The following is a 21,441-nucleotide window of genomic DNA, read 5'->3' on the forward strand; positions in this document are numbered from 1 at the left end:
TAGTATAAGTGATTCTCCCGCACACATAAACAGTTAGTATGCCCAGGGCACCTTGTTCACTCTGCGTGCTTGACGGTTCTCCACTCTCGGTTAGAACTCATTCCAATATGCTGAACCACCAGTGTGCCATTTGTAACAGAGGAATGTAAATGAGAATGCTATGCTTTTCCGCTTTTTTGTATTGCGTTTACTGGTTATACGTATTGTCAACAAATTACACCACTTGTCCCAAGTAAATATGTATGCACTGTGTAATGATACATTGCAATGCTGAGTCTCGCAGTGGTATGTTCGAAGAAAATCAATCAAATACATTTTTTTTAAATTAATGGCGCTGACATGAAGGGAGCAGTGAGATGATCTGTCTGATAGAAAAGATGCAATCTGTTTCACTTATGCGCCCTGCACTCTGATGTTGACAAGTCCAAGAAGAAGCTTGGGATGGTAAACAGTATCAAAGGCAAGGGAGAGGTCAAGTAACAGGCATGCCAGTACTCCAGGTTTAATCCACTGTTGTTTTAAAACCATCCCACGTGAAAATCACTGTTGCTTCTGTACCACAGCCATACTAGAATCTATTTTAGTAATCTTAAAGCAGTTTTTTTTTAATGTAGGTATATGTTTTGAGGCAGATCGTTCGACTGTTCTATCTTTTTGACTAAAATGGTCTGCTATTGGCCAGCGATTAAAAGGATATTGTGGCTCACAGCCTGTTTGGTTTGGGGGGGGGGGGGTTTATACATACATATATATTCATTGAGTTGTTGACTATTCTGACTGGATTGGATGCAGACCTAGTCATTGACATGCGCCTGTAGTCACCTCTGCTGCCCACAGGCATTTACAACACTGATGAAGGATTGATGAAGCCTTGATTAAATTAAAGGTGAGTGACTGTAGATGTTTTTTGTTTTGTTATCTGGTAAACTGTATTGTGCTTCTGGAATTGTGGTTGAGCAGGGGCAAGTGATGCTAGAAGAGTGAAACGAGTGCAGGAGTCGTAATACAAATGTTCCCTCTAAACAGCAAGGGCCAGTGGTGAGAAGGCCTTCAGCTGTACTGCCAAAGAATCAGGGTGTTCTAAGGTACTACCACTTCAGGACTTGCTGGTAGACCCTTTTTCCTCTGAAATCTGTAATGTTCTGCATCAATGTGTAACCTAGATTCTAGTACTAACACCCAAATCGATTGTGTGCGTTTGTGGCTAGAAGAGTACACACAGTATGGGCATGAGTGAGCCAGGGTAATGGAAGCCTTAAGGACCAGTTTTGATAAAAAAAATCTTAGGGGGGTTCATATGACAATTGACTTGCCTCTTGGTTCACTACTACCCAGGGCCACTGGAATTATGTGGCTGCGGAGGACCAAATTATGCAGAAGTGTTGACTAAATTATGTGTCACGAAAAGGCAAATTATGCAGCATAATGTGGCACATTTCAAGACAGTTTAACCTCATTCTTTTGTCATTTTTACACACGGGAACACTGTCTCTTAAAGATTTCAACCTATTGATTCCAATTTAACATGTAAATGCAGCATTAAGCAATTGAAATATGACCATTCAACTTTTCTGAATGACCTTCCAGAGCACAGAAACATGTATTGTCATGTTTTTGGTAAATGTTGATCCATTTGAGCTACAAACAGCCTGCTCCTATGCACAAGATGTAGGGGAGATTGTTTTCACATACAGTGGAAGAGTATTGCTGTCATTCCTGCAAATGGATCGAGGTGGCACGTCTCCTTTAAACTTCACTTAAGCAGCCCCTGCTGAGTGGAGCTGCTGATCAGTTTTCCTGGGATAATGTCATTTGGTAGGTGTTCGAGTGGGAATCTCTTATTTGTTGTTCAGGGCGAGAGAGATCTTTTAGGTGAACCCAGCCTTTTGCCATTATCCTCATTACTGTTCAGCCTGGCTGGTGAAAAGTCAGTTGCAGAAAATTCACACCTCTTTGGGCCTCTGTTATGGGTACTTCAGGCTGAAAACGACCCTGTTATGAAGATCGTCACACTACACAAAGGCTCTGCCTGGAGAGCGCACTTGACAGAAGAAATGCCACAAACCTGTCTTGAGATTACAAACAGAATGGGAGCTACTTAAATCTGTGTTGCACAAGTTCAAAGGGCCATATGTATCATACCAAATTGCGATTGCAATTTGGCTCAGTGGGATGTATGAAAGCAAAACTGCCTCGCAAAATAAGGAATCGCAAAATTTGCGATTCCTTTTTTTGCGATTGCATTTAAGGAATCGCAAATTGCTATTCCTTAAATGCAATGTAAGAGGCCCAGAAAAAGTGCAATTTGGCCATAAGAAATCGCAAATTAACACCAACTTCAAGTTGGTGGTAATTTGCGATTTCTTTGAAAAATGCACTTTTTTGCATTTTTCAAAGTGTCATGTGGCGGACATACATGCCCTTAGGGCATGTATGTGTGCCACATGTTCACACATGTACGTTTCAGGGGTGCAAAAGGGTGTCCTTTTGACACCCTGGCACACTTGAAATTGCATTCTCAATTTGCGATTCTCTAATTGAGAATTGCATATTGAGAATGTCTTCCCATTCATTCCTATGGGCCTTTGTTTAGGCCCATAGGAATGAATGGAGAGGTATTCATTAATTGCGAATTGCAATTTGCGATTCGCAATTAAGGAGTATGTAGGATTCGCAAAATTATTTGCAAATTCTACATACATAGCACTTTGCGATTCTCAAATAGCCATTCGCAAAAAAATCGATATCCGAGAATCGCAAAACCAAAGTTTCATACATATGGCCCAAAGTTCTTTCACCAAGTAAGGGGGTATTCTGCAGCATACTTTAATGGCTGCTGGACAACAACTAGAACTGGTGTCTGTGTGACAGCCAGGTTTGCAGAAGAGAGGGTACATCAATTGGAGTCTTTACTTGCAGGAATAGTTATACCCCTGACCTGAAGTGCCTGGAAGCCAGCCTGCCTGCTGAGAAAGTGAAGAGCATGTCAAGCCACAGGAGGTGGAACATTCCATGCAGTGCCACAACTTTCTAGACTCTACTGTGGAGGGTCTACCAGGAGAACGAAGACTACAGAAAGCGATCTGCAAGTCCAAAGAAGGTGGGAGCAGTCTCTCTAGAAGTAGAGTTCCAAGAGGGAATCACGGGCAGACAGCCGGCCTTGCAATAGGAACAATCAAGGTTGACCTCACTGCTTAAATCAAGAGTCTTGCCCATGGTGATTGTAGCTCCCAACACCCAGAGCTGTTCCTGGGGCTGACGTTGTCACAGAAGTAACAAGCATTTGAAATGCAATAGGGCTCGCATTAGGAAAGTTTGAGCTATTGGTCTTATAAATGATTTTTTTTTATTTATGTGTTATTTTTTAAAATAGCTAAATTAATAGATTTGTCATTTACAACGCCAATAGTTATAACTTTCCAAATGTGACACCTATAGCATTTGTAATGCAACATGTTTTGTATTTACGTGACTTAGATGTATTGATATTACAAATAACAATGGCTTTTAATTTTTTTTAAAATTTAATACTTAAATAATTTATTTAAGTTGTAATGGCAATAGCTTAAACTTTTGTAAATAACTTTTGTGAAGATTATGTTCAGTGTTTTTTAATGTGACGAAAATCCAAGAACAGAAGTGAAATATTAACATCTTTTTGTGATTTGTAATAAAGCGTGAAAGCTTGAAAACAGCTTGAAACATTGAAAGAACATATTTGAACCAGTGATGCTGTGGTTGCACCGAGTGATGCTGTAGTTGCGCTGAGTGATGCTGTGGTTGCGCTGAGTGGTGTGTGTATCGGTGGAGCTTAGTGGGTGCATTGGTGGAGCTGTGTGGTGGGTGCTTTGGTGGAGGTTAGTTGGAGCATCGGTGGAGCTGTGTGGTGGGTGCATCGGTGGAGTTGTGTGGTGGGTGCATCAGCAGAGCTGTGTGGTGGGTGCATCGGCGGAGCTGTGTGGTGGGTGCATCGGCGGAGCTGTGTGGTGGGTGCATCGGCGGAGCTGTGTGGTGGGTGCCTCGGTGGAGCTGTGTGGTGGGTGCCTCGGTGGAGATGTGTGGTGGGTGCCTCGGTGGAGATGTGTGGTGGGTGCCTCGGTGGAGCAGTGTGGTGGGTGCATCGGTGGAGCTGTCTAGGTGGAGCTGTGTGGTGGGCGCATCGGTGGAGCTGTGTGGTGGGTGCCTCGGTGGAGATGTGTGGTGGGTGCCTCGGTGGAGATGTGTGGTGGGTGCCTCGGTGGAGCAGTGTGGTGGGTGCATCGGTGAAGCTGTCTAGGTGGAGCTGTGTGGTGGGCGCATCGGTGGAGCTGTGTGGTGGGTGCATTGGTGGAGCTGTGTGGTGGGTGCATCTGTGGAGCTGTGTGTTTGGTGCATCTGTGGAGCTGTGTGCACGGTGCCTCGGTGGAGCTGTGTGGTGGGTGCCTCGGTGGAGCTGTGTGGTGGGTGCCTCGGTGGAGCTGTGTGGTGGGTGCCTCGGTGGAGCTGTGTGGTGGGTGCATCTGTGGAGCTGTGTGGTGGGTGCCTCGGTGGAGCTGTGTGGTGGGTGCCTCGGTGGAGCTGTGTGGTGGGTGCCTCGGTGGAGCTGTGTGGTGGGTGCCTCGGTGGAGCTGTGTGGTGGGTGCCTCGGTGGAGCTGTATGGTGGGTGCCTCGTTGGAGCTGTGTGGTGGGTGCATCGGTGGAGCTGTGTGGTGGGTGCCTCGGTGGAGCTGTGTGGTGGGTGCATCGGTGGAGCTTTGTAGGTAGAGCTGTGTGGTGGGTGCATTGGTGGAGCTGTGTGGTGGGTGCATTAGTGGAGCTGTGTGGTGGGTGCATTAGTGGAGCTGTGTGGTGGGTGCATCGGTGGAGCTGTGTGGTGGTGCCTCGGTGGAGCTCTGTGGTGGGTGCATCGGGGAAGCTGTGTGGTGGGTGCATCGGTAGAGCTGTGTGGTGGGTGCCTCGGCGGAGCTGTGTGGTGGGTGCATCGGTAAAGCTGCGTGGTGGGTGCATCGGAGGAGCTGTGTGGTGGGTGCTTCGGAGGAGCTGTGCGGTGGGTGCATCTGTGGAGCTGTGTGGTGGGTGCATCTGTGGAGTTGTGTGGTGGGTGCATCTGTGGAGCTGTGTGGTGGGTGCATCTGTGGAGCTGTGTGGTGGGTGCCTCTGTGGAGCTGTGTGGTGGGTGCATCTGTTGAGCTGTGTGGTAGGTGCCTCGGTGGAGCTGTGTGGTGGGTGCATAGGTGGAGCTGTGTGGTGGGTGCATATTTTGGTATGTGGTCTACTAAACGTACGCTCCCTACGAAAACACTCCCTCGACATCCATGACCTTCTCACTGGGAAACAATGGGATCTGTTTTTCCTCACGGAAACTTGGCTTGACCAAGACTCCACAAGACTATCAATGTCAGCTAGATCGCACTGTGATTGACGACAGTGAGGCTGGCGCCTTTTCCATTTCTATTAATGGCTGTTTCACTTTGAAAGGCCTGTTAATTTACCGCCCTCCAGGCTCCACTGCAGCCTTTGTTGAAAAGCTAGTGGAAGGCGTCACAGAAGCCGCTTTACGCTCGGACAAATACCTGGTCCTAGGGGATCTTAACTTACATCTAGATACCCCCACGGACAGGGTGGCGAGTGAGCTATGCCATACGATGGCCAGCTTACAATTTGAACAGAAGGTATTGCAACCCACCCATAAGTTGGGCCACCTTCTGGGCCCAGTTTTTGCTAACTGGAACCAAGTGGATGCCCAAACCCCGATTCCCATCACATGGTCCGACCATCTCCTCGTCCCCTTTACCATCGAAATACAGGGACCACGCCTAAATGACCCTCCCGCTGATAAACACCCTAGGCGCAGATGGACAGCGTTCTCCCAGGCCAAATTCAACCTGGCACTCACCGAGAAAGGTCATCCTGGGGGCGATGGGGCTGATGAAATTAATTCCAACCTTGACCAGCGCATTCTGGAAGCCCTGAATCAGGTGGCACCTTTGGGTATGGCGAAATCAGGGGGCCGAGTGCAACGATCGGCACCTTGGTACAATGAGGATCTGCGAACGGCTAAAGCAACATGTAAACGTGCCGAAAGGCAATGGAGGATAGCTTATTCCACGCAGGCCAAAACAGTTTACATAGATTGCAGACGTGCCTATCACACGCTGATTAGGAAGGCCAAATCATTGTACTACTGCAATAAGATAGAGGAAGCAAAGCAGTCCACCAAGGAGCTTTTCTCTATTTATAAATCTATTGCAATAGGAAAACCCGCCGCAGTGCCTAAGAAACTCTGCACCACGGAGGGCTGCAATCGAATTGCTGAGTTCTTTGCAACCAAGGTCTCCAACATTTACAATTCCTTCCCCCAGAGGACAGACAGTGGTCCTGCCCCCTCGGAATTCCCAAGAATGGAAGGGGATCATCAGCTAACTACTTTTGTCACTCCTTCCACTACGGAGCTTCTCCGTATTTGTGGATCCATAAAATCCGGTTCCCCTAGAGATCCGACGGATCCGGTGGAGCTGTGTCAGTGGAGCTGTGTGGTGGGTGTATTAGTGGAGCTGTGTGGTGGGTGCATTAGTGGAGCTGTGTGGTGGGTGCATCGGTGGAACTGTGTGGTGGGTGCCTCGGTGGAGCTGTGTGGTGGGTGCCTCGGTGGAGCTGTGTGGTGGGTGCATCGGTGGAGCTGTGTAGGTGGAGCTGTGTGGTGGGTGCATTGGTGGAGCTGTGTGGTGGGTGCATTGGTGGAGCTGTGTGGTGGGTGCATCGGTGGAGCTGTGGGGTGGGTGCCTCGGTGGAGCTCTGTGGTAGGTGCATCGGTGGAGCTTAGTGGGTGCATTGGTGGAGCTGTGTGGTGGGTGCATTGGTGGAGCTTAGTTGCAGCATCGGTGGAGCTGTGTGGTAGGTGCATCGGTGGAGCTGTGTGGTGGGTGAATCAGTGGAGCTGTGTGGTGGGTGCATCGGTGGAGCTGTGTCGGTGGAGCTGTGTGGTGGGTGCATCGGTGGAGCTGGGTGGTGGGTGCATCGGTGGAGCTGTGTGGTGTGTGAATTGGTGGGGCTTAGTTGGAGCATCGGTGGAGCTGTGTGGTGGGTGCATCGGTGGAGCTGTGTGGTGGGTGCATCGGTGGAGCTGTGTGGTGGGTGCCTCTGCGGAGCTGTGTGGTGGGTGCCTCTGCGGAGCTGTGTAGTGGGTGCATCGGCGGAGCTGTGTGGTGGGTGCATCGGCGGAGCTGTGTGGTGGGTGCATCGGAGGAGCTGTGTGGTGGGTACATCGGTGGAGCTGTATGGTGGGTTGGCAGGCGCATTGGCAGAGGTCGAGCCATAAAAAGAGGAAAAAAGATGGCCACTGAGATTTTGAAAGGTCAATCACAAGAGTAAATGCACTAGATTCTGTTACATAAAAAATCTTGCATTAGCAAAATGTGGCGGCACATTAAAAAAAATTACATCACAAACCCTGGAGTTTAAGATAACATCTGGTTCAATATTTTAAAAACGGAGAAGGACCGCAATTGTGAACGGACACACCAGAGAGCACAAGTTTAAGTGGGAAAAAAACCCAAGATAACAAAGCATTGTGATCACCGGTAGCGTCCACAGAGGAAATAAGTGAAAATTAAAAACGGCAGCTAAACAAGCAAGTTGGTATGAACCGTATTATCACTACAATAGCACAAAGTTGCAAGAAAAACAATCTACTTTGCAAGGTCGAGTCCTGTGAAAAGCATCTGCTGGGTGCCAGAACCGCCCCAATAATAGTCATACATTGCACACGTGTTAATAATACCAAGTCTAAACTACAAATAGGGGTAAAATTAACATAGCATTCTCTAATTCAGAATGCAGTACGAAGTCTCAAAACAATAAGAAAGAAACCCCGGATGTCGGATAAAGACCACCACCATGTTTTTTAAAAGTATTTCTTTAAAGAAGAATACCGGCAGGGAGCTTCCCAGTATAGTCCAACAGTTCAAAAGCAATCTTCAATGGCAGAATAATACGAGAAGATCTGTACATGAAAAAACAAAAGAAAAGTACGGTCTCATGTACCATGATAGCATCTAATGTAAAGAACCGACAAAAACCCCACTAAAAGCGAGACACACGGGGAGCAGCAGCCTTTGATGTGCCGGCCAGCCGTGGGCAGTGAATAATTAGGGGAGGAGAAATGCCAGAGCACACGCTGGGGAAAGCTTGTGGGAGGGAGGCTGGTGGCTTTGATGCTGTGCACGCGCTTTTTCACGGGCACAGCATCAAATCGCCCGTTTAGTTAAGCTATTCGTGGTTCATTGATTGAAAGCCTTTATTATTAGGGTGAGCGCTCTAAGTAAATGTAAGCTCTGACTGCATTACTGACAGTGGTTCAAGTATAACAATGTGTACACACGTTTTCAAAGTTTAGCAATATATAATGCTCCCAGAATGCGCTCTAATTTGATGCAAATATTTGCAGAAGCTTGAAAGCAAGATTTATGATCCTTTGCTTTCAAAATACAATGTTGATAGAATAATGAAAGCAGGAAAAAAACATTTCTCCAAAGCACTTTACAATTTCAGGTACAATTCCTTTGCAGCATCATTTAGTAACATGTGTTGATGCATGCTAGTATTTCCCAAAAATATTCATAAAAATCTGTGTAACCAGTTTCAATAAAATTATGGGGAACAAAAATAAACAAGCATTGGCAAAGCCAGTAGGTCTGAAATTGTTGGTCAACTTTTTAGTTTTGTCAATGTGGGACACTTTTTGGCATGGTTTTTATAAAACATTATTGCTGTGGGATGTGCTCGGCATTTACCACTATAACCAACATTGGCAAAAGCAAAAATAGTTTTTGGTCTCAAAAAACACACACTGCCACAGTAGTTACTGGCACTGAACAAAACTACTTTGTGTGCAAATATGCTCCTTGTGAAAGAGCAGAATGGAGAGAGAGAAAATAAATATTAATAAACGCAAAAGGACATGGTCAACATTAGACCAAATTAGGAACCCAATTATTAAAGAAAGTCTCAAAAGTGTACCCATGGTACATGTCCATGTGCATTAAGTGCAGCTATACAGCTTTTGTGAATTCCCAAGAATTTACGGAAGTAGGACAAGAAATAGTACTCCTAGAAAATATTTGTGAACTATATGTTAGCATGAGTGAATATGCATGTGTAGATTAGCTCATGTGAAAAATTGAGTGTTTGCAAGTTCACTTTACTTCCAAACACTTTTTTCCTAATGCTGGAAGAAGGTGTACGTCTGCCATTGTCAGGAGTAAATTTCCAACATACCCCTCAGTATGGGAAAATATTAGAGAAGAGATGTTGAAAGCCCTTAAAGTTAGTAGGTTTGCACAGACTCCAAAGGGCATTCTAACCCTGGAACTATTGCTTAGCACTACGGTCAGCCCCAGTGTGTAGATCTGTGAAAATGTGGCAACATAAGGGGATTACAAGTATTCAAACAATAATATGGTTTGAGCCTTGGCATAATCAGAGAGGCTATATCAGAGCTCTTATATAATGAGATTGCTGCCATAGTTTGTCACCGCGCTACATGGCACCAAAGGTAAAAGTGGATTTTGTTACAAGACAAGTAGATTTATGAAGCACCCTGCCCCATGGACAAGTAGATATGTTATTAAATTCCACAACCCTGGTGCTGTTGTGACACACAAGTAAGTGGTAGCCCATCTGCTGCCCACTGACACGGAAGCAGGTCTGATGCCTGCGATGAGCCCTCACTGACATCCATTACCTTTGTTTACTGACGGACTCATGGCTGTCCCATCCTGCTGCAGCCTACCCAGACTGGGGGCCACTCTTGCAACCATGTCGTCTCATCTTGGAAGCAGGCGAGATCAGAGACACAAGAGGCTGATACGCATAGAGACCTGCATTGTGGTGAGGTTGTATCTAGGCAACTGTACTGAACTGAGCACATCCATAATCCAACTAGGGAACTTACACCTGAGCCTTGATTAATGTTGCACTAAACGAACCTGAAGGGGACCTGCTTAGACTCACAAGAGGAGTGAGTAATGTGAAAGAGAGAAGCGAAAGACAGTATCCAAAAATACAGTAGCTTATGTGGCAGTGCAAATTATTGTACCTGCAGCACTATACTGTTTTATTGTTGTCTAGTAAAATTTCCCCTCCACATGTTTACCTGGATTATAGCATTTGAGTGGGCAGAACTTGTGTGGTGCTGCAGAGAAAGAGCGTAGTGCTTCTCGCACATTAGTTGACTACTGAGTGGTGTTCACTCACCAAACATGGCTTTCCCATTAAAACACAATAACGTGGCAGTGTGCAAGAAGACCCATTCAAAATGATGTGATAATATAGGCTAACAATATTACTCTGAGAACCAACAGACTAACTGGTAGAAGTATTGGTGACTAGAGCTTCCCAACAATAGATTTCCCTCATCTAAAATGGTTGTTGTGTCTAGCTCGATGACACAGAGGCATCTGAGCCAGATAGCTTTTTCTTACATATTTGCATTAGTGACATACAAAACAAAAACATTTGTCTGCCTTCCTTGTACTCCAGAAGCGTTGCTCACTGCAGCCTTTTTCCCCCAAAAGTAGTTTTATTATGTTTTTCAAAACATACGAGCATGGCAGTAAGACAACCAGACAGTAAGTGTTCAGATAGTATGAAGAGTCCCGGTAGGGTACAACAGTGATATACACCTTTTCAGTAAAGCAAAATAAGTAAAGTGGCATGGCACTATATTATCACTGCGACAAATCAATGGTTGAGTCATCAGCGCCAGCAAGTCCATAGTAGTCTTCCACTCCCCATATTTGTTTTAGGAATTTACATAGGCAGCCCCGACTCTTGTATGTCACTCTTTCGCAGCCATAAATAAGTCCATACCTTTCCTCCATTCTGTGGGATTCAGTGTTATGGGAGACCCCCTCTTTCTGGCCAAATCTCAATAAGCAACCACTAATTCCAGATTGCATAGCAATAGTTTCATACGCGGTAGGTCAACATCATTAGGTATACCCAATAGGATGTATTTGGGGTCATCAGGACATCGGAATTCTAGGCTCAAAATCTACTCTGCCCGTATTTCTCCCAATATCTCTGTAGGCTGGGGCATAACCACAAGGTATGGATGAAGCCTCCCCAGTCCCTCCCACACCGAAGACATTCGGGTGAAGGTGTTCTGCCCATCTTATAGAGGTGGCACTGTAATAATATATCCTATGAAGGTTTTTTAGTTGTACGAGGCGTAGCCGGGACCTTATCGCGATTTCTATTGGGAACATTAGTGCCACCTCCCAATCAATGTCTAAAGTGTGCCCATCTCCATTTCCCATGTTTGTTAGCTTCCATTTCCGGAAGACATCCAGAATGTTGTTATTGTTTTATAAGTGTAAGAGAACGCTTTTTCAGATAGTTCACCTTTTAGGAGTCTGCCTTCTGAGGGGCATAGTCTGGGAGGTTTTGGGGAATATTATCGGCTTTCCGGGCATGTGGCAACTGTATTTATATTGTTGGTAATCTTGGAGTTGAAAATCGCACTGTAGGAAGGTAAAGGGCATGAGGGCACCACTATCCCAGAAAGCAAAACCCTTCAGTTTGGTGATTTCTTTTAGGGCCTTGCCCAACCATAGTCGTGTTTCCAGTGTAATTTTACATTTCCATCCAATGAGGAATTTGCCTTGTCTCATGCATCCAAAATAAGTTTATTAGCTGGCAGGAGGTTGGATTTCCCTATTCCGCCATAAAGGAAGTGATCGAATGAACGCATCTTGAACTGGGTCTGTTCCAAGGCATAAGTTTGATGGTTACTGTCTGTATATTATTGGGCTACATGGCCACATTTGTATAGTACATGAAATATTTTCACCCTTTCTCCCACTCTGGCAGCAATAGTCCAGAACACGAGTGGGGACAGCAGGGGATTGGTAGAAAATAAAACTAAGTCTCCCTGTTTGCCGTTTTTACTGATTTTTACAGATAAATGCAGACAGAAAAACATTTATTTTCCAGTCTGTATTTATTTTTAAATGTGGATAAAAACGGAAACTGGGTTGTTTTTGAGTGACTCTAGATGCTGTCAATCATGGCTACCAGGCCAATAGCAGCACAAATAGAAAGATAAAGGGGTTAAAAAACAAAGAAATTTTAATAAAGAGACTTAAACAGCAATAGATAGGGACAACCTTGATACTAACATTTGCATGTTTTCTTATAAGTGCACATTCTATCATCTGAGTGTGTTTGTATCACTGAAACTTATCAGGCATTCAGGCATTCAGGCATGAGTGCATATGTTTGATTAAATAGACAGAGGGAGAGAATTTGTCAATGCAACATTAAGTGAGTTTACACGAACCCCCAAATCTTCCATGTTTTGCCTGACCCAGAATATCTGATACCTGGAACACGGGCATGATCAGCATGAGCACGACACTCCATCTGTACACGAAGTGCTTTAAATGGGGAAACAATAAGTGCAGGTACTCAAACTGAGCAAGGGGTGTGGCTAGTGGGCGGGACATGACACAATGATACCCCTGCGATCAGTTGAATAATAATTTTGCACTTGCAATAACCTTGTTAGTAGTCTCAAATTTCCTTATATGTGCAGATGCCCTCTGCACAGGTGACAAACACATAAAGAGTAATTAATAGCTGGTCTGCTGCTTTAAACGCACTAAAATATGCATGCAGCCGCTTGCACTTAAATGGATTTAGAAATATGCTGTGTGGTCTAAAATTATCTCTAGATATTCACAATATGTTGATGGGTCTGTAATGCAAGTGGCCATGGTCCTTCCACCTATCTTTAACACATGAAAGGAAATTGAGGGGTAAAATACCAGCACAGCAGCTTCAACATGTACACTCCTCAGACTACTGCTTTACCATTTTTCACTATTTAACCAGGTAACACCAAACAGTATCTGTGCAGTCCTTGGACCCACCTCTACTTCAGCACATGCAATAGGCATATTCATGCAGCCCATTCTATTTCTATGGATAGGCCAGTTCAGACCATGTGAAAGAATCCTCAGAACGACTTTGACAAAGTAGAAACAGTGCCAATTGGTCAACACTGTGGGTGATGTCAGGCCTGCAGTGTTGTAGGAAAGCATTATTTGATCTCAACACTGTGGGGTATTGGGCAATGGCGGTTTTGTATGTTAATTTGGGTCAGTACTGTATAATGGAAAAACACTGTGTAATATTGGGTCTGCAATGGGGAAGGAGAGGCAGTGATGGGTGTACCCTGTGTTGATTCATAGTTTTTAGGCACTATGGAAACCAGTCAAACATTTTTTGAGTAAATGTAAATGTAAATGTAGTGTATTTTATATAGCGCACTTCTACCCGGAGGCCTCGTAGCGCTGTATTCATACCGCTGTGGAACCCATCCTGGCTTTCCTGTGAAATGTCCACTCCTGGGCACCCCCAAGGTGAAGCCAGGCATCCACAGCGCTGCTGGGGCCGTTGTGGAGATTAAGCAAGCTATTGCCCAGAGTCACAGAGTGGGACCCATGATTAGACTAGGCACCGAGGCGAGAATTATAAGGTCCGAGGAAATTGAGTCCAAGAGCCGCCGAGGTGGGAATTGAACCCTTGTCCCAGGCCAGACCTCTGCATCAGGGTCTGCCGCTCTAACCATTGAGCCACGCTTCTCTGAAAGGAGGATGTCAAAACATCTTAACTATCCCTCTTGATGAGCCATGAATCCACCAGTCCAGAGGTGCCACAGTAGAGCATGAAGGCAGATGTGTAGCCATCTTCTTACACTGTTGTTAGTTGGGATCAGGCAGCGAGTAGGAAAATATTCTAGGGTAGATTCTTTTAAATCCCTGCCTCCACACTATAGAATACATACTATCTGTCACCCTCTGCTTTAAGCCACCAACCTTCTAGGAACTACTAGGGTCCTGGTTCAAGCTATCCTATGTAGCACACGGAAATATGTTTGAGACCTCAAATAACTAAGACTGACTGAGTCATGGCGTCTTCAGGCACAGAAGGAATCTCAGCACAGAACCCACAAAAATGCTATATTTTAGTTTCAGGTCAGTGATTGAACAGGGGTGTGTTGTCCACAGTGAATGGGCAGCCTAAGAAAATAACTAACTGGGTACAACGGACGGATTCTGCAAGACTCTCTGCTTGCTGGACATGTATCGGAAAAAATATACCTAATTCATCCATTGCTCGTATTAGAGATCTGTACAATAACAATATAAAGCACACAACTACTGAACCCCTTTGACGCATTTCATGCAGCCATGGCACATGCACAAAAGCACAAGCTGGTGTGAATGTGATTGACTGAGCAGAGTCTGAATGGACACTGCTCTGTCAATTCAGCATGAAAGTGAAATTCCCAACACTCCCCACGTTAAAGACATAATAGAAATGAGCAGCTGTTGAACAGGGACTCAGCACGGGGCTACAGCTTGGTGTCAGAGTATACTGGAGGCAGGCTCCACGCTGACAGCCCCGCAGGAAGTAGAAATAAACGTTATGTATCAGACATGAACACCGGTAGTCTCCCTGGCGGTAGAGAAGTGCCGGTACTTGAATGGATAAAAATCAGAAGTGACGGTACTGTCTACCGGTCTCAATTAAAGCACTGTTACAGGTCACTTTAAAGAACAGCCTTAGCTTACCCCGGAAGCCAAGGAGATTGACAGCATATCCCCAGCGCGCTAGGCTAAGTGCGTGGTACGTCATACGTGGGCTACGGCCCAGGTCACCGAGCACTAGCACGCATACTCGCCGAAGACCCTTCCGTGGAGCGGCTATGCACGAGAACCCCAGCGTGGACAGTGCCGTGAAGGCCAGCAGCAGCGGAAAGCGCAGCCATGCCCAGCTGCTACCCCAGCTCAGTGAAGCGAGAAGGACGCAGCTCAGCGCTGTCACTTGCAGCAGCAACGGCAGTCTCCAACCAGCCATCCTATAGAGCTGTATCTACGGAAGAGATTCAATCCTGCGCGGTATCCGCGGAGAGTAAAAATAGTAGAAAGACTATGATCACGCGAGCAGCAATAGTAACACCCTTTCGTTTTTAAAAATAATACAATATACCATTAATAAAAATGCTAACTTTTCCATCAGACGAACGGCAACAATATATGGGCCCGCTTTTACCGTGCGACACCAAGAAAAACAATATAGACTGCAGTCGTAAAAAATGCAAATGATGTCATTATTTGAGTAGCAAATCCTGTTCCGTTGACAAAGGTATTTGATTTATAGTCTCTGTAGTGCAAACAATTACAAACAAGAAAATGCAAAGCCAATAGGTTTAATCTTTTGGCTAGCACTGTAAACCTATTGATTTGTAAGTGTTTGTTGTTGATATTAGCTGTCGTGTTCTGTGTTTGTGCGTTTGAGGCCCGTAATCAGTTGGGTGTAGTTGATAAAGTTTGTGCCGCAATGCGTTCAGTTAACAGATGAATGCTGAAGAACAAAGACGTACAAACCACAGCTCCGTGTCTGGCGAGGTCTGTTACATGCTCCCAGGCTGGGGAAGACTTCACACTAGCCAGCTGAAGCATTAATATGCTACCTCAATCACATTGGAAAACCTTACTGCAGATTGCATGCAGCCTAACACGGGGAGATTAAGGGGCAGATTTACAATAACTGGCGCAGTTATTGTGCGCCGCACTTCGCCACCCATGTGCGGCGCACCATGGGGCAAAAAAGGCACAGATGCTTCACGCATCTGTGCCATAAAGGTGGCGCATTGCTGGAGTTGCGTCGCAAGTGCGACGCAGCTCCAGCAAGGCTCGGGGGTGCCCTATCTGTCCAATGCTGCGTCAAGCCTTATGCCTGCTTCAAGCAGGCGCAGGGTTTTAACGCAGCATTGGCCTAAAAGTGAGTGAGTGAAATCTTGTAGATTTAACTCAGCCACTTTTGCGAGGCGCACCTGTCCGGGAACGCCCACATGTGGCGCAGGGCTTTACAACGTGACGCATCTGCCTAGATGCGTCACGTTGTAAATGTGTCGCAGGGATGAGCCACGTTTACGCCACCGTTGTATGACGCAAATGTGGCGCAAGTACAACATAAATCTGCCCCTAAGTGGTTTTCCCAGAATCATAGGATGTTGAGCCAACGCTGAGACTAGAATTTGATTTCCCCAGTTCCAAAGTCAGCAGCTCTGGCCATTACGCCACAAGATGTAAGTGCATGGCTAAATAAGGAGAGAGGTGCACAGTTGGAGACTCATTCACAGCAACAAAACACACAGATCCTCTTTGGTAACAGGCAGGAAACTTAATTGTGCATGGAATAATTTAAATTTGGAAAAAACGCTAACCGCAGAGCATGTCTCACTGCTTTTCTGGCAGTGCACAGCCCTGCCAAGTGCAACGCATCCCTGCTTAGTATAACGCATTGTAATACTAGTATTCGCATCACCGCATTAAAATGCGTTATGATACCTAATAATGAAAAGTTCCTCTGTACAAGGCGCTGTAGCTCTAGTCCCAGAGCGCCCAGTGCACTTCTGTTTGTGCGGCGCAGAACTGTCAGAGCCGGGCCAAGGTGGAGCAGAAGGTGAATTGTTGCTATGGATACCAACTCTGCCTGAGCCAGCTTGTTTACAGTAAATGTGTCACTCGTTTACTTTACACTTTATCAAAGGAGAGGGGCTGCTTCCTGCCCTCTCCTCACGTCAGCTTTATTTGGCCCAGTGTTCACTTGAGCATTGTTATGCCTTAATTAGAGACCTAATGTATGTCTCTTCCGATCAGCCATTTTGGTCCAGATCATCCAGGAATTTTGTGGAAGAAAAAAAAATAAATTTGCATAGTGTCAAGGAACTGTGCTATTTAAATACTTTCTTCCACAAAGTTGGGTGAGCGCCACCCACACCTCATCGGGAATTAAAGGTTGATAGGTGAGTTGAAATCACAGATTCTGTGGCTGGACACAGGTAGGTACATGCTGAAGGACGGAACATAAAGACACTGATGAAGAGGAAGTAGATTATGTGTGAGAGAATATAGGTAGAATTTCTAAAAAAAAATGTGGGGAGAGAAGGAAAGTAAGTGGATAAACGTGAGGAATTGCAGAGAAAGTGATATGAAGTGGAGAGCCTGAGTGAACGAAGCACTCTGAAGACCACTCGCCTTCTACAGACCTTACTAATGTTTTATTCTCAGTCTCATATCTTCAGAAGTGAAACCTTTTTCATTCCAAATCCCAGCAAAACCTGTTTTCAAACACTTTCATCTGCTACTGCTTACGAGCATTGGTACAAAACAGGTCATGCTTGTTTTAGGGTTTGTTGATTATTTTGTTATATGTCTGGATACAATAATAAAACACTCACAGGCACTCACATATTAGTCGTTGCTTTGAGTCACTCACAAGGAAGTGTCCCCCGAAGTGTCACACATTTAGCAGTAAAATGTCACTCATTGACACATAAGCCAGCTGAAAACTTGGGAGCTATGAGTGCACACTAACATCATTCAGAACCAAGGAACGGAGACAAAGGCAGATAAGAGAGCAGAGCCAGAGAGAATTGAATGGACATGAGGGAGAAGGAAATACTGTGAGGGATGGCACCTCTGCAAAGTCTTCTGCTTAAGGCTGCTACGGAGGAAGGACAGCCGTCACTGCAGCCCATGGCCTGCACTGTTAAACAGGTCCTGACTGTCTGAAACGTTCTGGTCATCTACCTGTCATGTACACTCTAGTGTTTGCGGAGATTTCTTCTGTGCCATTCTGTAGAGGCTGCTACTGCTGTCTGTCGTATTTTGAAGTGTTGAATTGGGGGGCGTGGCCAAGATGGCGGAGTGAACGGGCGCATCTCCCCGGAGCTCCTCCAACACGACCAGGCCCGGACCGTAATCCCCAGCATCTCTCCCCCGTTGAAGCATAACAGGGGGGGGGGGGAACTCTGTAGTGCACCCCTAGCAGCCCGGAAGACTGCAGGAGTAGCAGGCGAAGAGACTAAAGCGGACTCCTTGAGGCGCCATCGGAGACGAAGCGCGTGTGGCCTCTATGACCAAGCGGCAGGTGCCGGACTGTCTCGAGCTGAGGGGGGAGCCTTTGGACTGTTGCGCCAGCCCCCGCGGTGGCTCCGGTGGCGGCCGGGGCTCTTCCTTAGTCCAGGAGGTGAGGCACCCAGAAGTAGGAAAGGGGCACGGCCCAGCGGCAGGAGGCACCCGACGCGGGCAGCTTTAAATCGAGGGCGGGGTTAAGGCCTGGCGCAGCGGGAACTCAAGCCGGCAGAATCTCCGGCAGCCACAGTGAGGGCCCCACGCGCAGTACGATACGACGGACCAATAGCCCCACAAGGACCGCTGTGGCTGAGGCGGCGGCCCGGGTTGCCTGGGGGTGCCGTGCCAAACTGTCAGGGCCGCGCTGGGGTGCCGCCATCTTGACCGCACTGGCACTCCGGCCTGGCTGAGCTCGAGGGTGAGGTCGCGGCCTGGTGTTGGTAGCTGCGGGGTTCGCCGCACTGCCTAGACTGGATTGATCGGCCGGACGCCCCCCCCCCGTGCAGAGAGGTGTGGCGGCAACTGACCCAGCAACATACTGATGAGGAGAGCCTTGGAGGCTGCCCGCCTCACCTAGACACACAGGACCTCTGCTCCATACAGACTGGCCTCGATAAGCAAGGTGAGGACAGGTGGAGAGCGGTAGAGGAAGTGGGGGGCTCTACATCGCAGCCGAGACCCAGATCGGGGGTAACGCGTGACGAGAGTGAAGAAGCTCACTGTATACCCGATAGCAGAGGGACCTCCATTGGACACACCCCATCCCCCCTTACAGTTGTGGGACGGAGCCCAGGTTCCTGAGCAGGGAGGAAGCAAGGGAAGGGAACTAACCCACGACTCACTACGGACGCTTTCCCCCACCAATAGACCAGGGATACTTCGAGCCCAGGAGGGGATCATTTCAAAAGACCCGCGCCTTCGACGCGCCTGCTCCCCCCCCTCAGCATCCATAGTCACACGGAGAAGTCCTGTCCAGGGGGGCATCAGAAGTGGCCCCTTCACACACCGCACCTCTAGCCTAGGAGTCGTCAGGGACCCACCAAGGGCGAGATACAGCACCAAAGCCCCGCAAAAACTGTGGCCACTCGGACAGTACCCAATGGCAGGTCTGCGCAAAAAAGGGGATCGCACTCTCCCGGAGATGCTCGGCAGAGGACAACTTAAGGGAGACAAAGGACAGGTGTCCCCAGGAGCGCCCAAACAATCTGGTGATTCTACAGAGGGCGAAGTACCCATAACCAGATCCTTCCTTGAGGGCCTATTTAATTCCCTACGGGAGGATTTCCATGCCTTGAAACAGGAAGTGGATGGGAAGTCCGCGAGATAGAAGAGAAGTGGACGGCCTGGGGGAACGAGTCGCCGCCATCGAGGAAACGGACACAGCTCGCGGCGAGGAAGTGGAGCAGCTGCAACAGGAGGTGTTGAGGTTGAAAGAGCAGCATGTGGACCTGCAGGCACATGCAGAGGATCTAGAGAACAGATCGCGACGGAACAACATAAGGGTCCGGGGTGTACCATCGAAGGAAGAGGGGTCGGACATCACGGGCTACCTACAGGCCTTATTCAGAGAAATCCTTGGCAAATCGGGGGACTTTGAAATCCGAAATGACAGAGCGCACAGGGTGGGTATGCCGTGCCGAAAGTCGGGACCCCCCCAGATATCTGAGCCTTTCTGCCCGATTTTCCTCTTAAAGAACGTATCCTAAGAGAAGCTAGGAGGCAGCAACCCCTGAGGTTCCGTGACCGTCCGGTTGCACTCTTTCAGGATCTGTCGGCAATCACGCTTCAGAAACGCAAGGCCTTCAAGATAGCTGCAGACTTCCTGAGGAACAAAGGAGTTCCCTATTCATGGGGACACCCATTCCGCCTCATCTTTAAGTGGGATGGCGAGATACGAGAGATGCGCTCCCTTCAAGACACATGTGCATTATTGGACATTGACCAGAAGGAAGACAACACGCCGTCTGAGGCTTCCCGTAAACAGCCCAGAGATGACTGGCAGCTAGTTTCCCGACGACAGTCATCACCACTGAACTCGAAACCAGACGCACAGACCATTAAAAAGGAGATGGTCGATGCCATTCAAGAAGTAGTCAGAGACACGGGGTCCGCAGAATGAAAATCACGACGGGGAGAGAACACTTCAGCTTTGTCATTGCACGAGTCCGGGGGGGTTTGGAGGGGGCAGCAGGTTGCAACACGGCTGTACGACCCAGTGAGTACTTTACCACAGCCCTGTGAGACGACTGAACAGGTCTGGGACAATACCCTTTTTCGGGGATATGGAGTTGGGTTTGTGGGGGTAGGGAGGGGAGGGACGGGAGAGGGAGGCAGGGAGAGGGGGGAGTTGAAGTTTGAGGAGTTGGGGAGTAGGTGCCTGGGGGAAGGGGGGAGGGAGGGGAGGGATGTCCAGTGCTCAGAATACGAAGATGATGCTCAACTTGACGGGTTAATCCCGAGGCCACAACCGATTGTCCATCGCCCATTCACACACATACTTCATACTCACTTGAGCCCGGAGATTAGCAGGTCCCTTCACCAAGTGAATCATGCCACCCACAATTTTTAGGGTCCTGACTCTCAATGTGCGAGGCCTAAACAACCCCATTAAAGGGCGTGCGATCCTATCCCACCTAGAAAATGCCCAGGCAGACATTTGCTTACTGCAGGAGACCCACTTGTTAGCCCGTAACTGCCACAGGCTCCACTCACGCAAATTTCCAACTCAATTCTTCTCCTCTTGCACCACTAAGACGGAAGGGGTGGCGATATTGGTGGCACGACATTTTAGGGGCGAGGTCCTTCACAAGAGTGCTGAGTTGAAAGGGAGATTGCTTGCATACCGCTTTGCGATAGGGGGCTTGACGTTCACTATTGGGTCCCTTTATAGCCCTAATGAAGGCCAGGAACACTTTCTACACTCCACCCTTACAGACATCACGGACACAACAGATAGGCATATTATTCTGGGGGAGACTACAACATGGTGTTTGACACGAACCTAGACAGGTCCGCTCAACGTACACATCAAACGGGGACGTTTCCGCCCAGCTGCACTGATCGACTGGCAGAACTGGATCTTCATGATCTTTGGCGCCGCTCACAACCCCGCGATAGGGAATACACTTACTACTCCAATGCACACAAGACCTATGTCAGGCTGGACCATCTTCTGGTCTCTAGTCCTGTTAGCGCCCTCTCCACCTCCACAGAGATAGGGGTCATCTCACTATCGGACCATGCACCCGTCACTACAACACTCTCTTTGCCACCAGGTCGCATCCTCCAAGGGTCTGGCGCCTTAGGGACACCTTACTGCACAAGAAAGAAGTAGTGAAACATATGCAAGGCACGATCCATGACTACCTATCTCACAACGCTAACTCAGACACAACACTGGCGACACAATGGGCTGCCATGAAGGCGGTTGGTCGGGGAGAGTTTCTGGCTCTTGCTTCCATGGAGAACAGG

At 47.6% G+C, this 21,441-nt stretch overlaps 1 protein-coding gene across 1 annotated transcript in view; it reads right to left on the bottom strand.

Moving 5' to 3' along the window:
• Positions 1-14,985, bottom strand: part of ALG1 (ALG1 chitobiosyldiphosphodolichol beta-mannosyltransferase) — a 442,794-nt gene extending 427,809 nt beyond the window's left edge. The window contains exon 1 of the mRNA XM_086941231.1: positions 14,620-14,985. Coding sequence (XP_086797357.1) covers positions 14,620-14,905 — 286 coding nt within the window. The 5' untranslated portion in view covers positions 14,906-14,985. The remainder of the gene's footprint in view (positions 1-14,619) is intronic.
• Between the last annotated feature and the right edge of the window lie 6,456 nt (positions 14,986-21,441).

Source organism: Lissotriton vulgaris, chromosome 10 (genome assembly GCF_964263255.1).
Source record: "Lissotriton vulgaris chromosome 10, aLisVul1.2, whole genome shotgun sequence".
In the NCBI taxonomy this organism is placed as follows: domain Eukaryota; kingdom Metazoa; phylum Chordata; class Amphibia; order Caudata; family Salamandridae; genus Lissotriton; species Lissotriton vulgaris.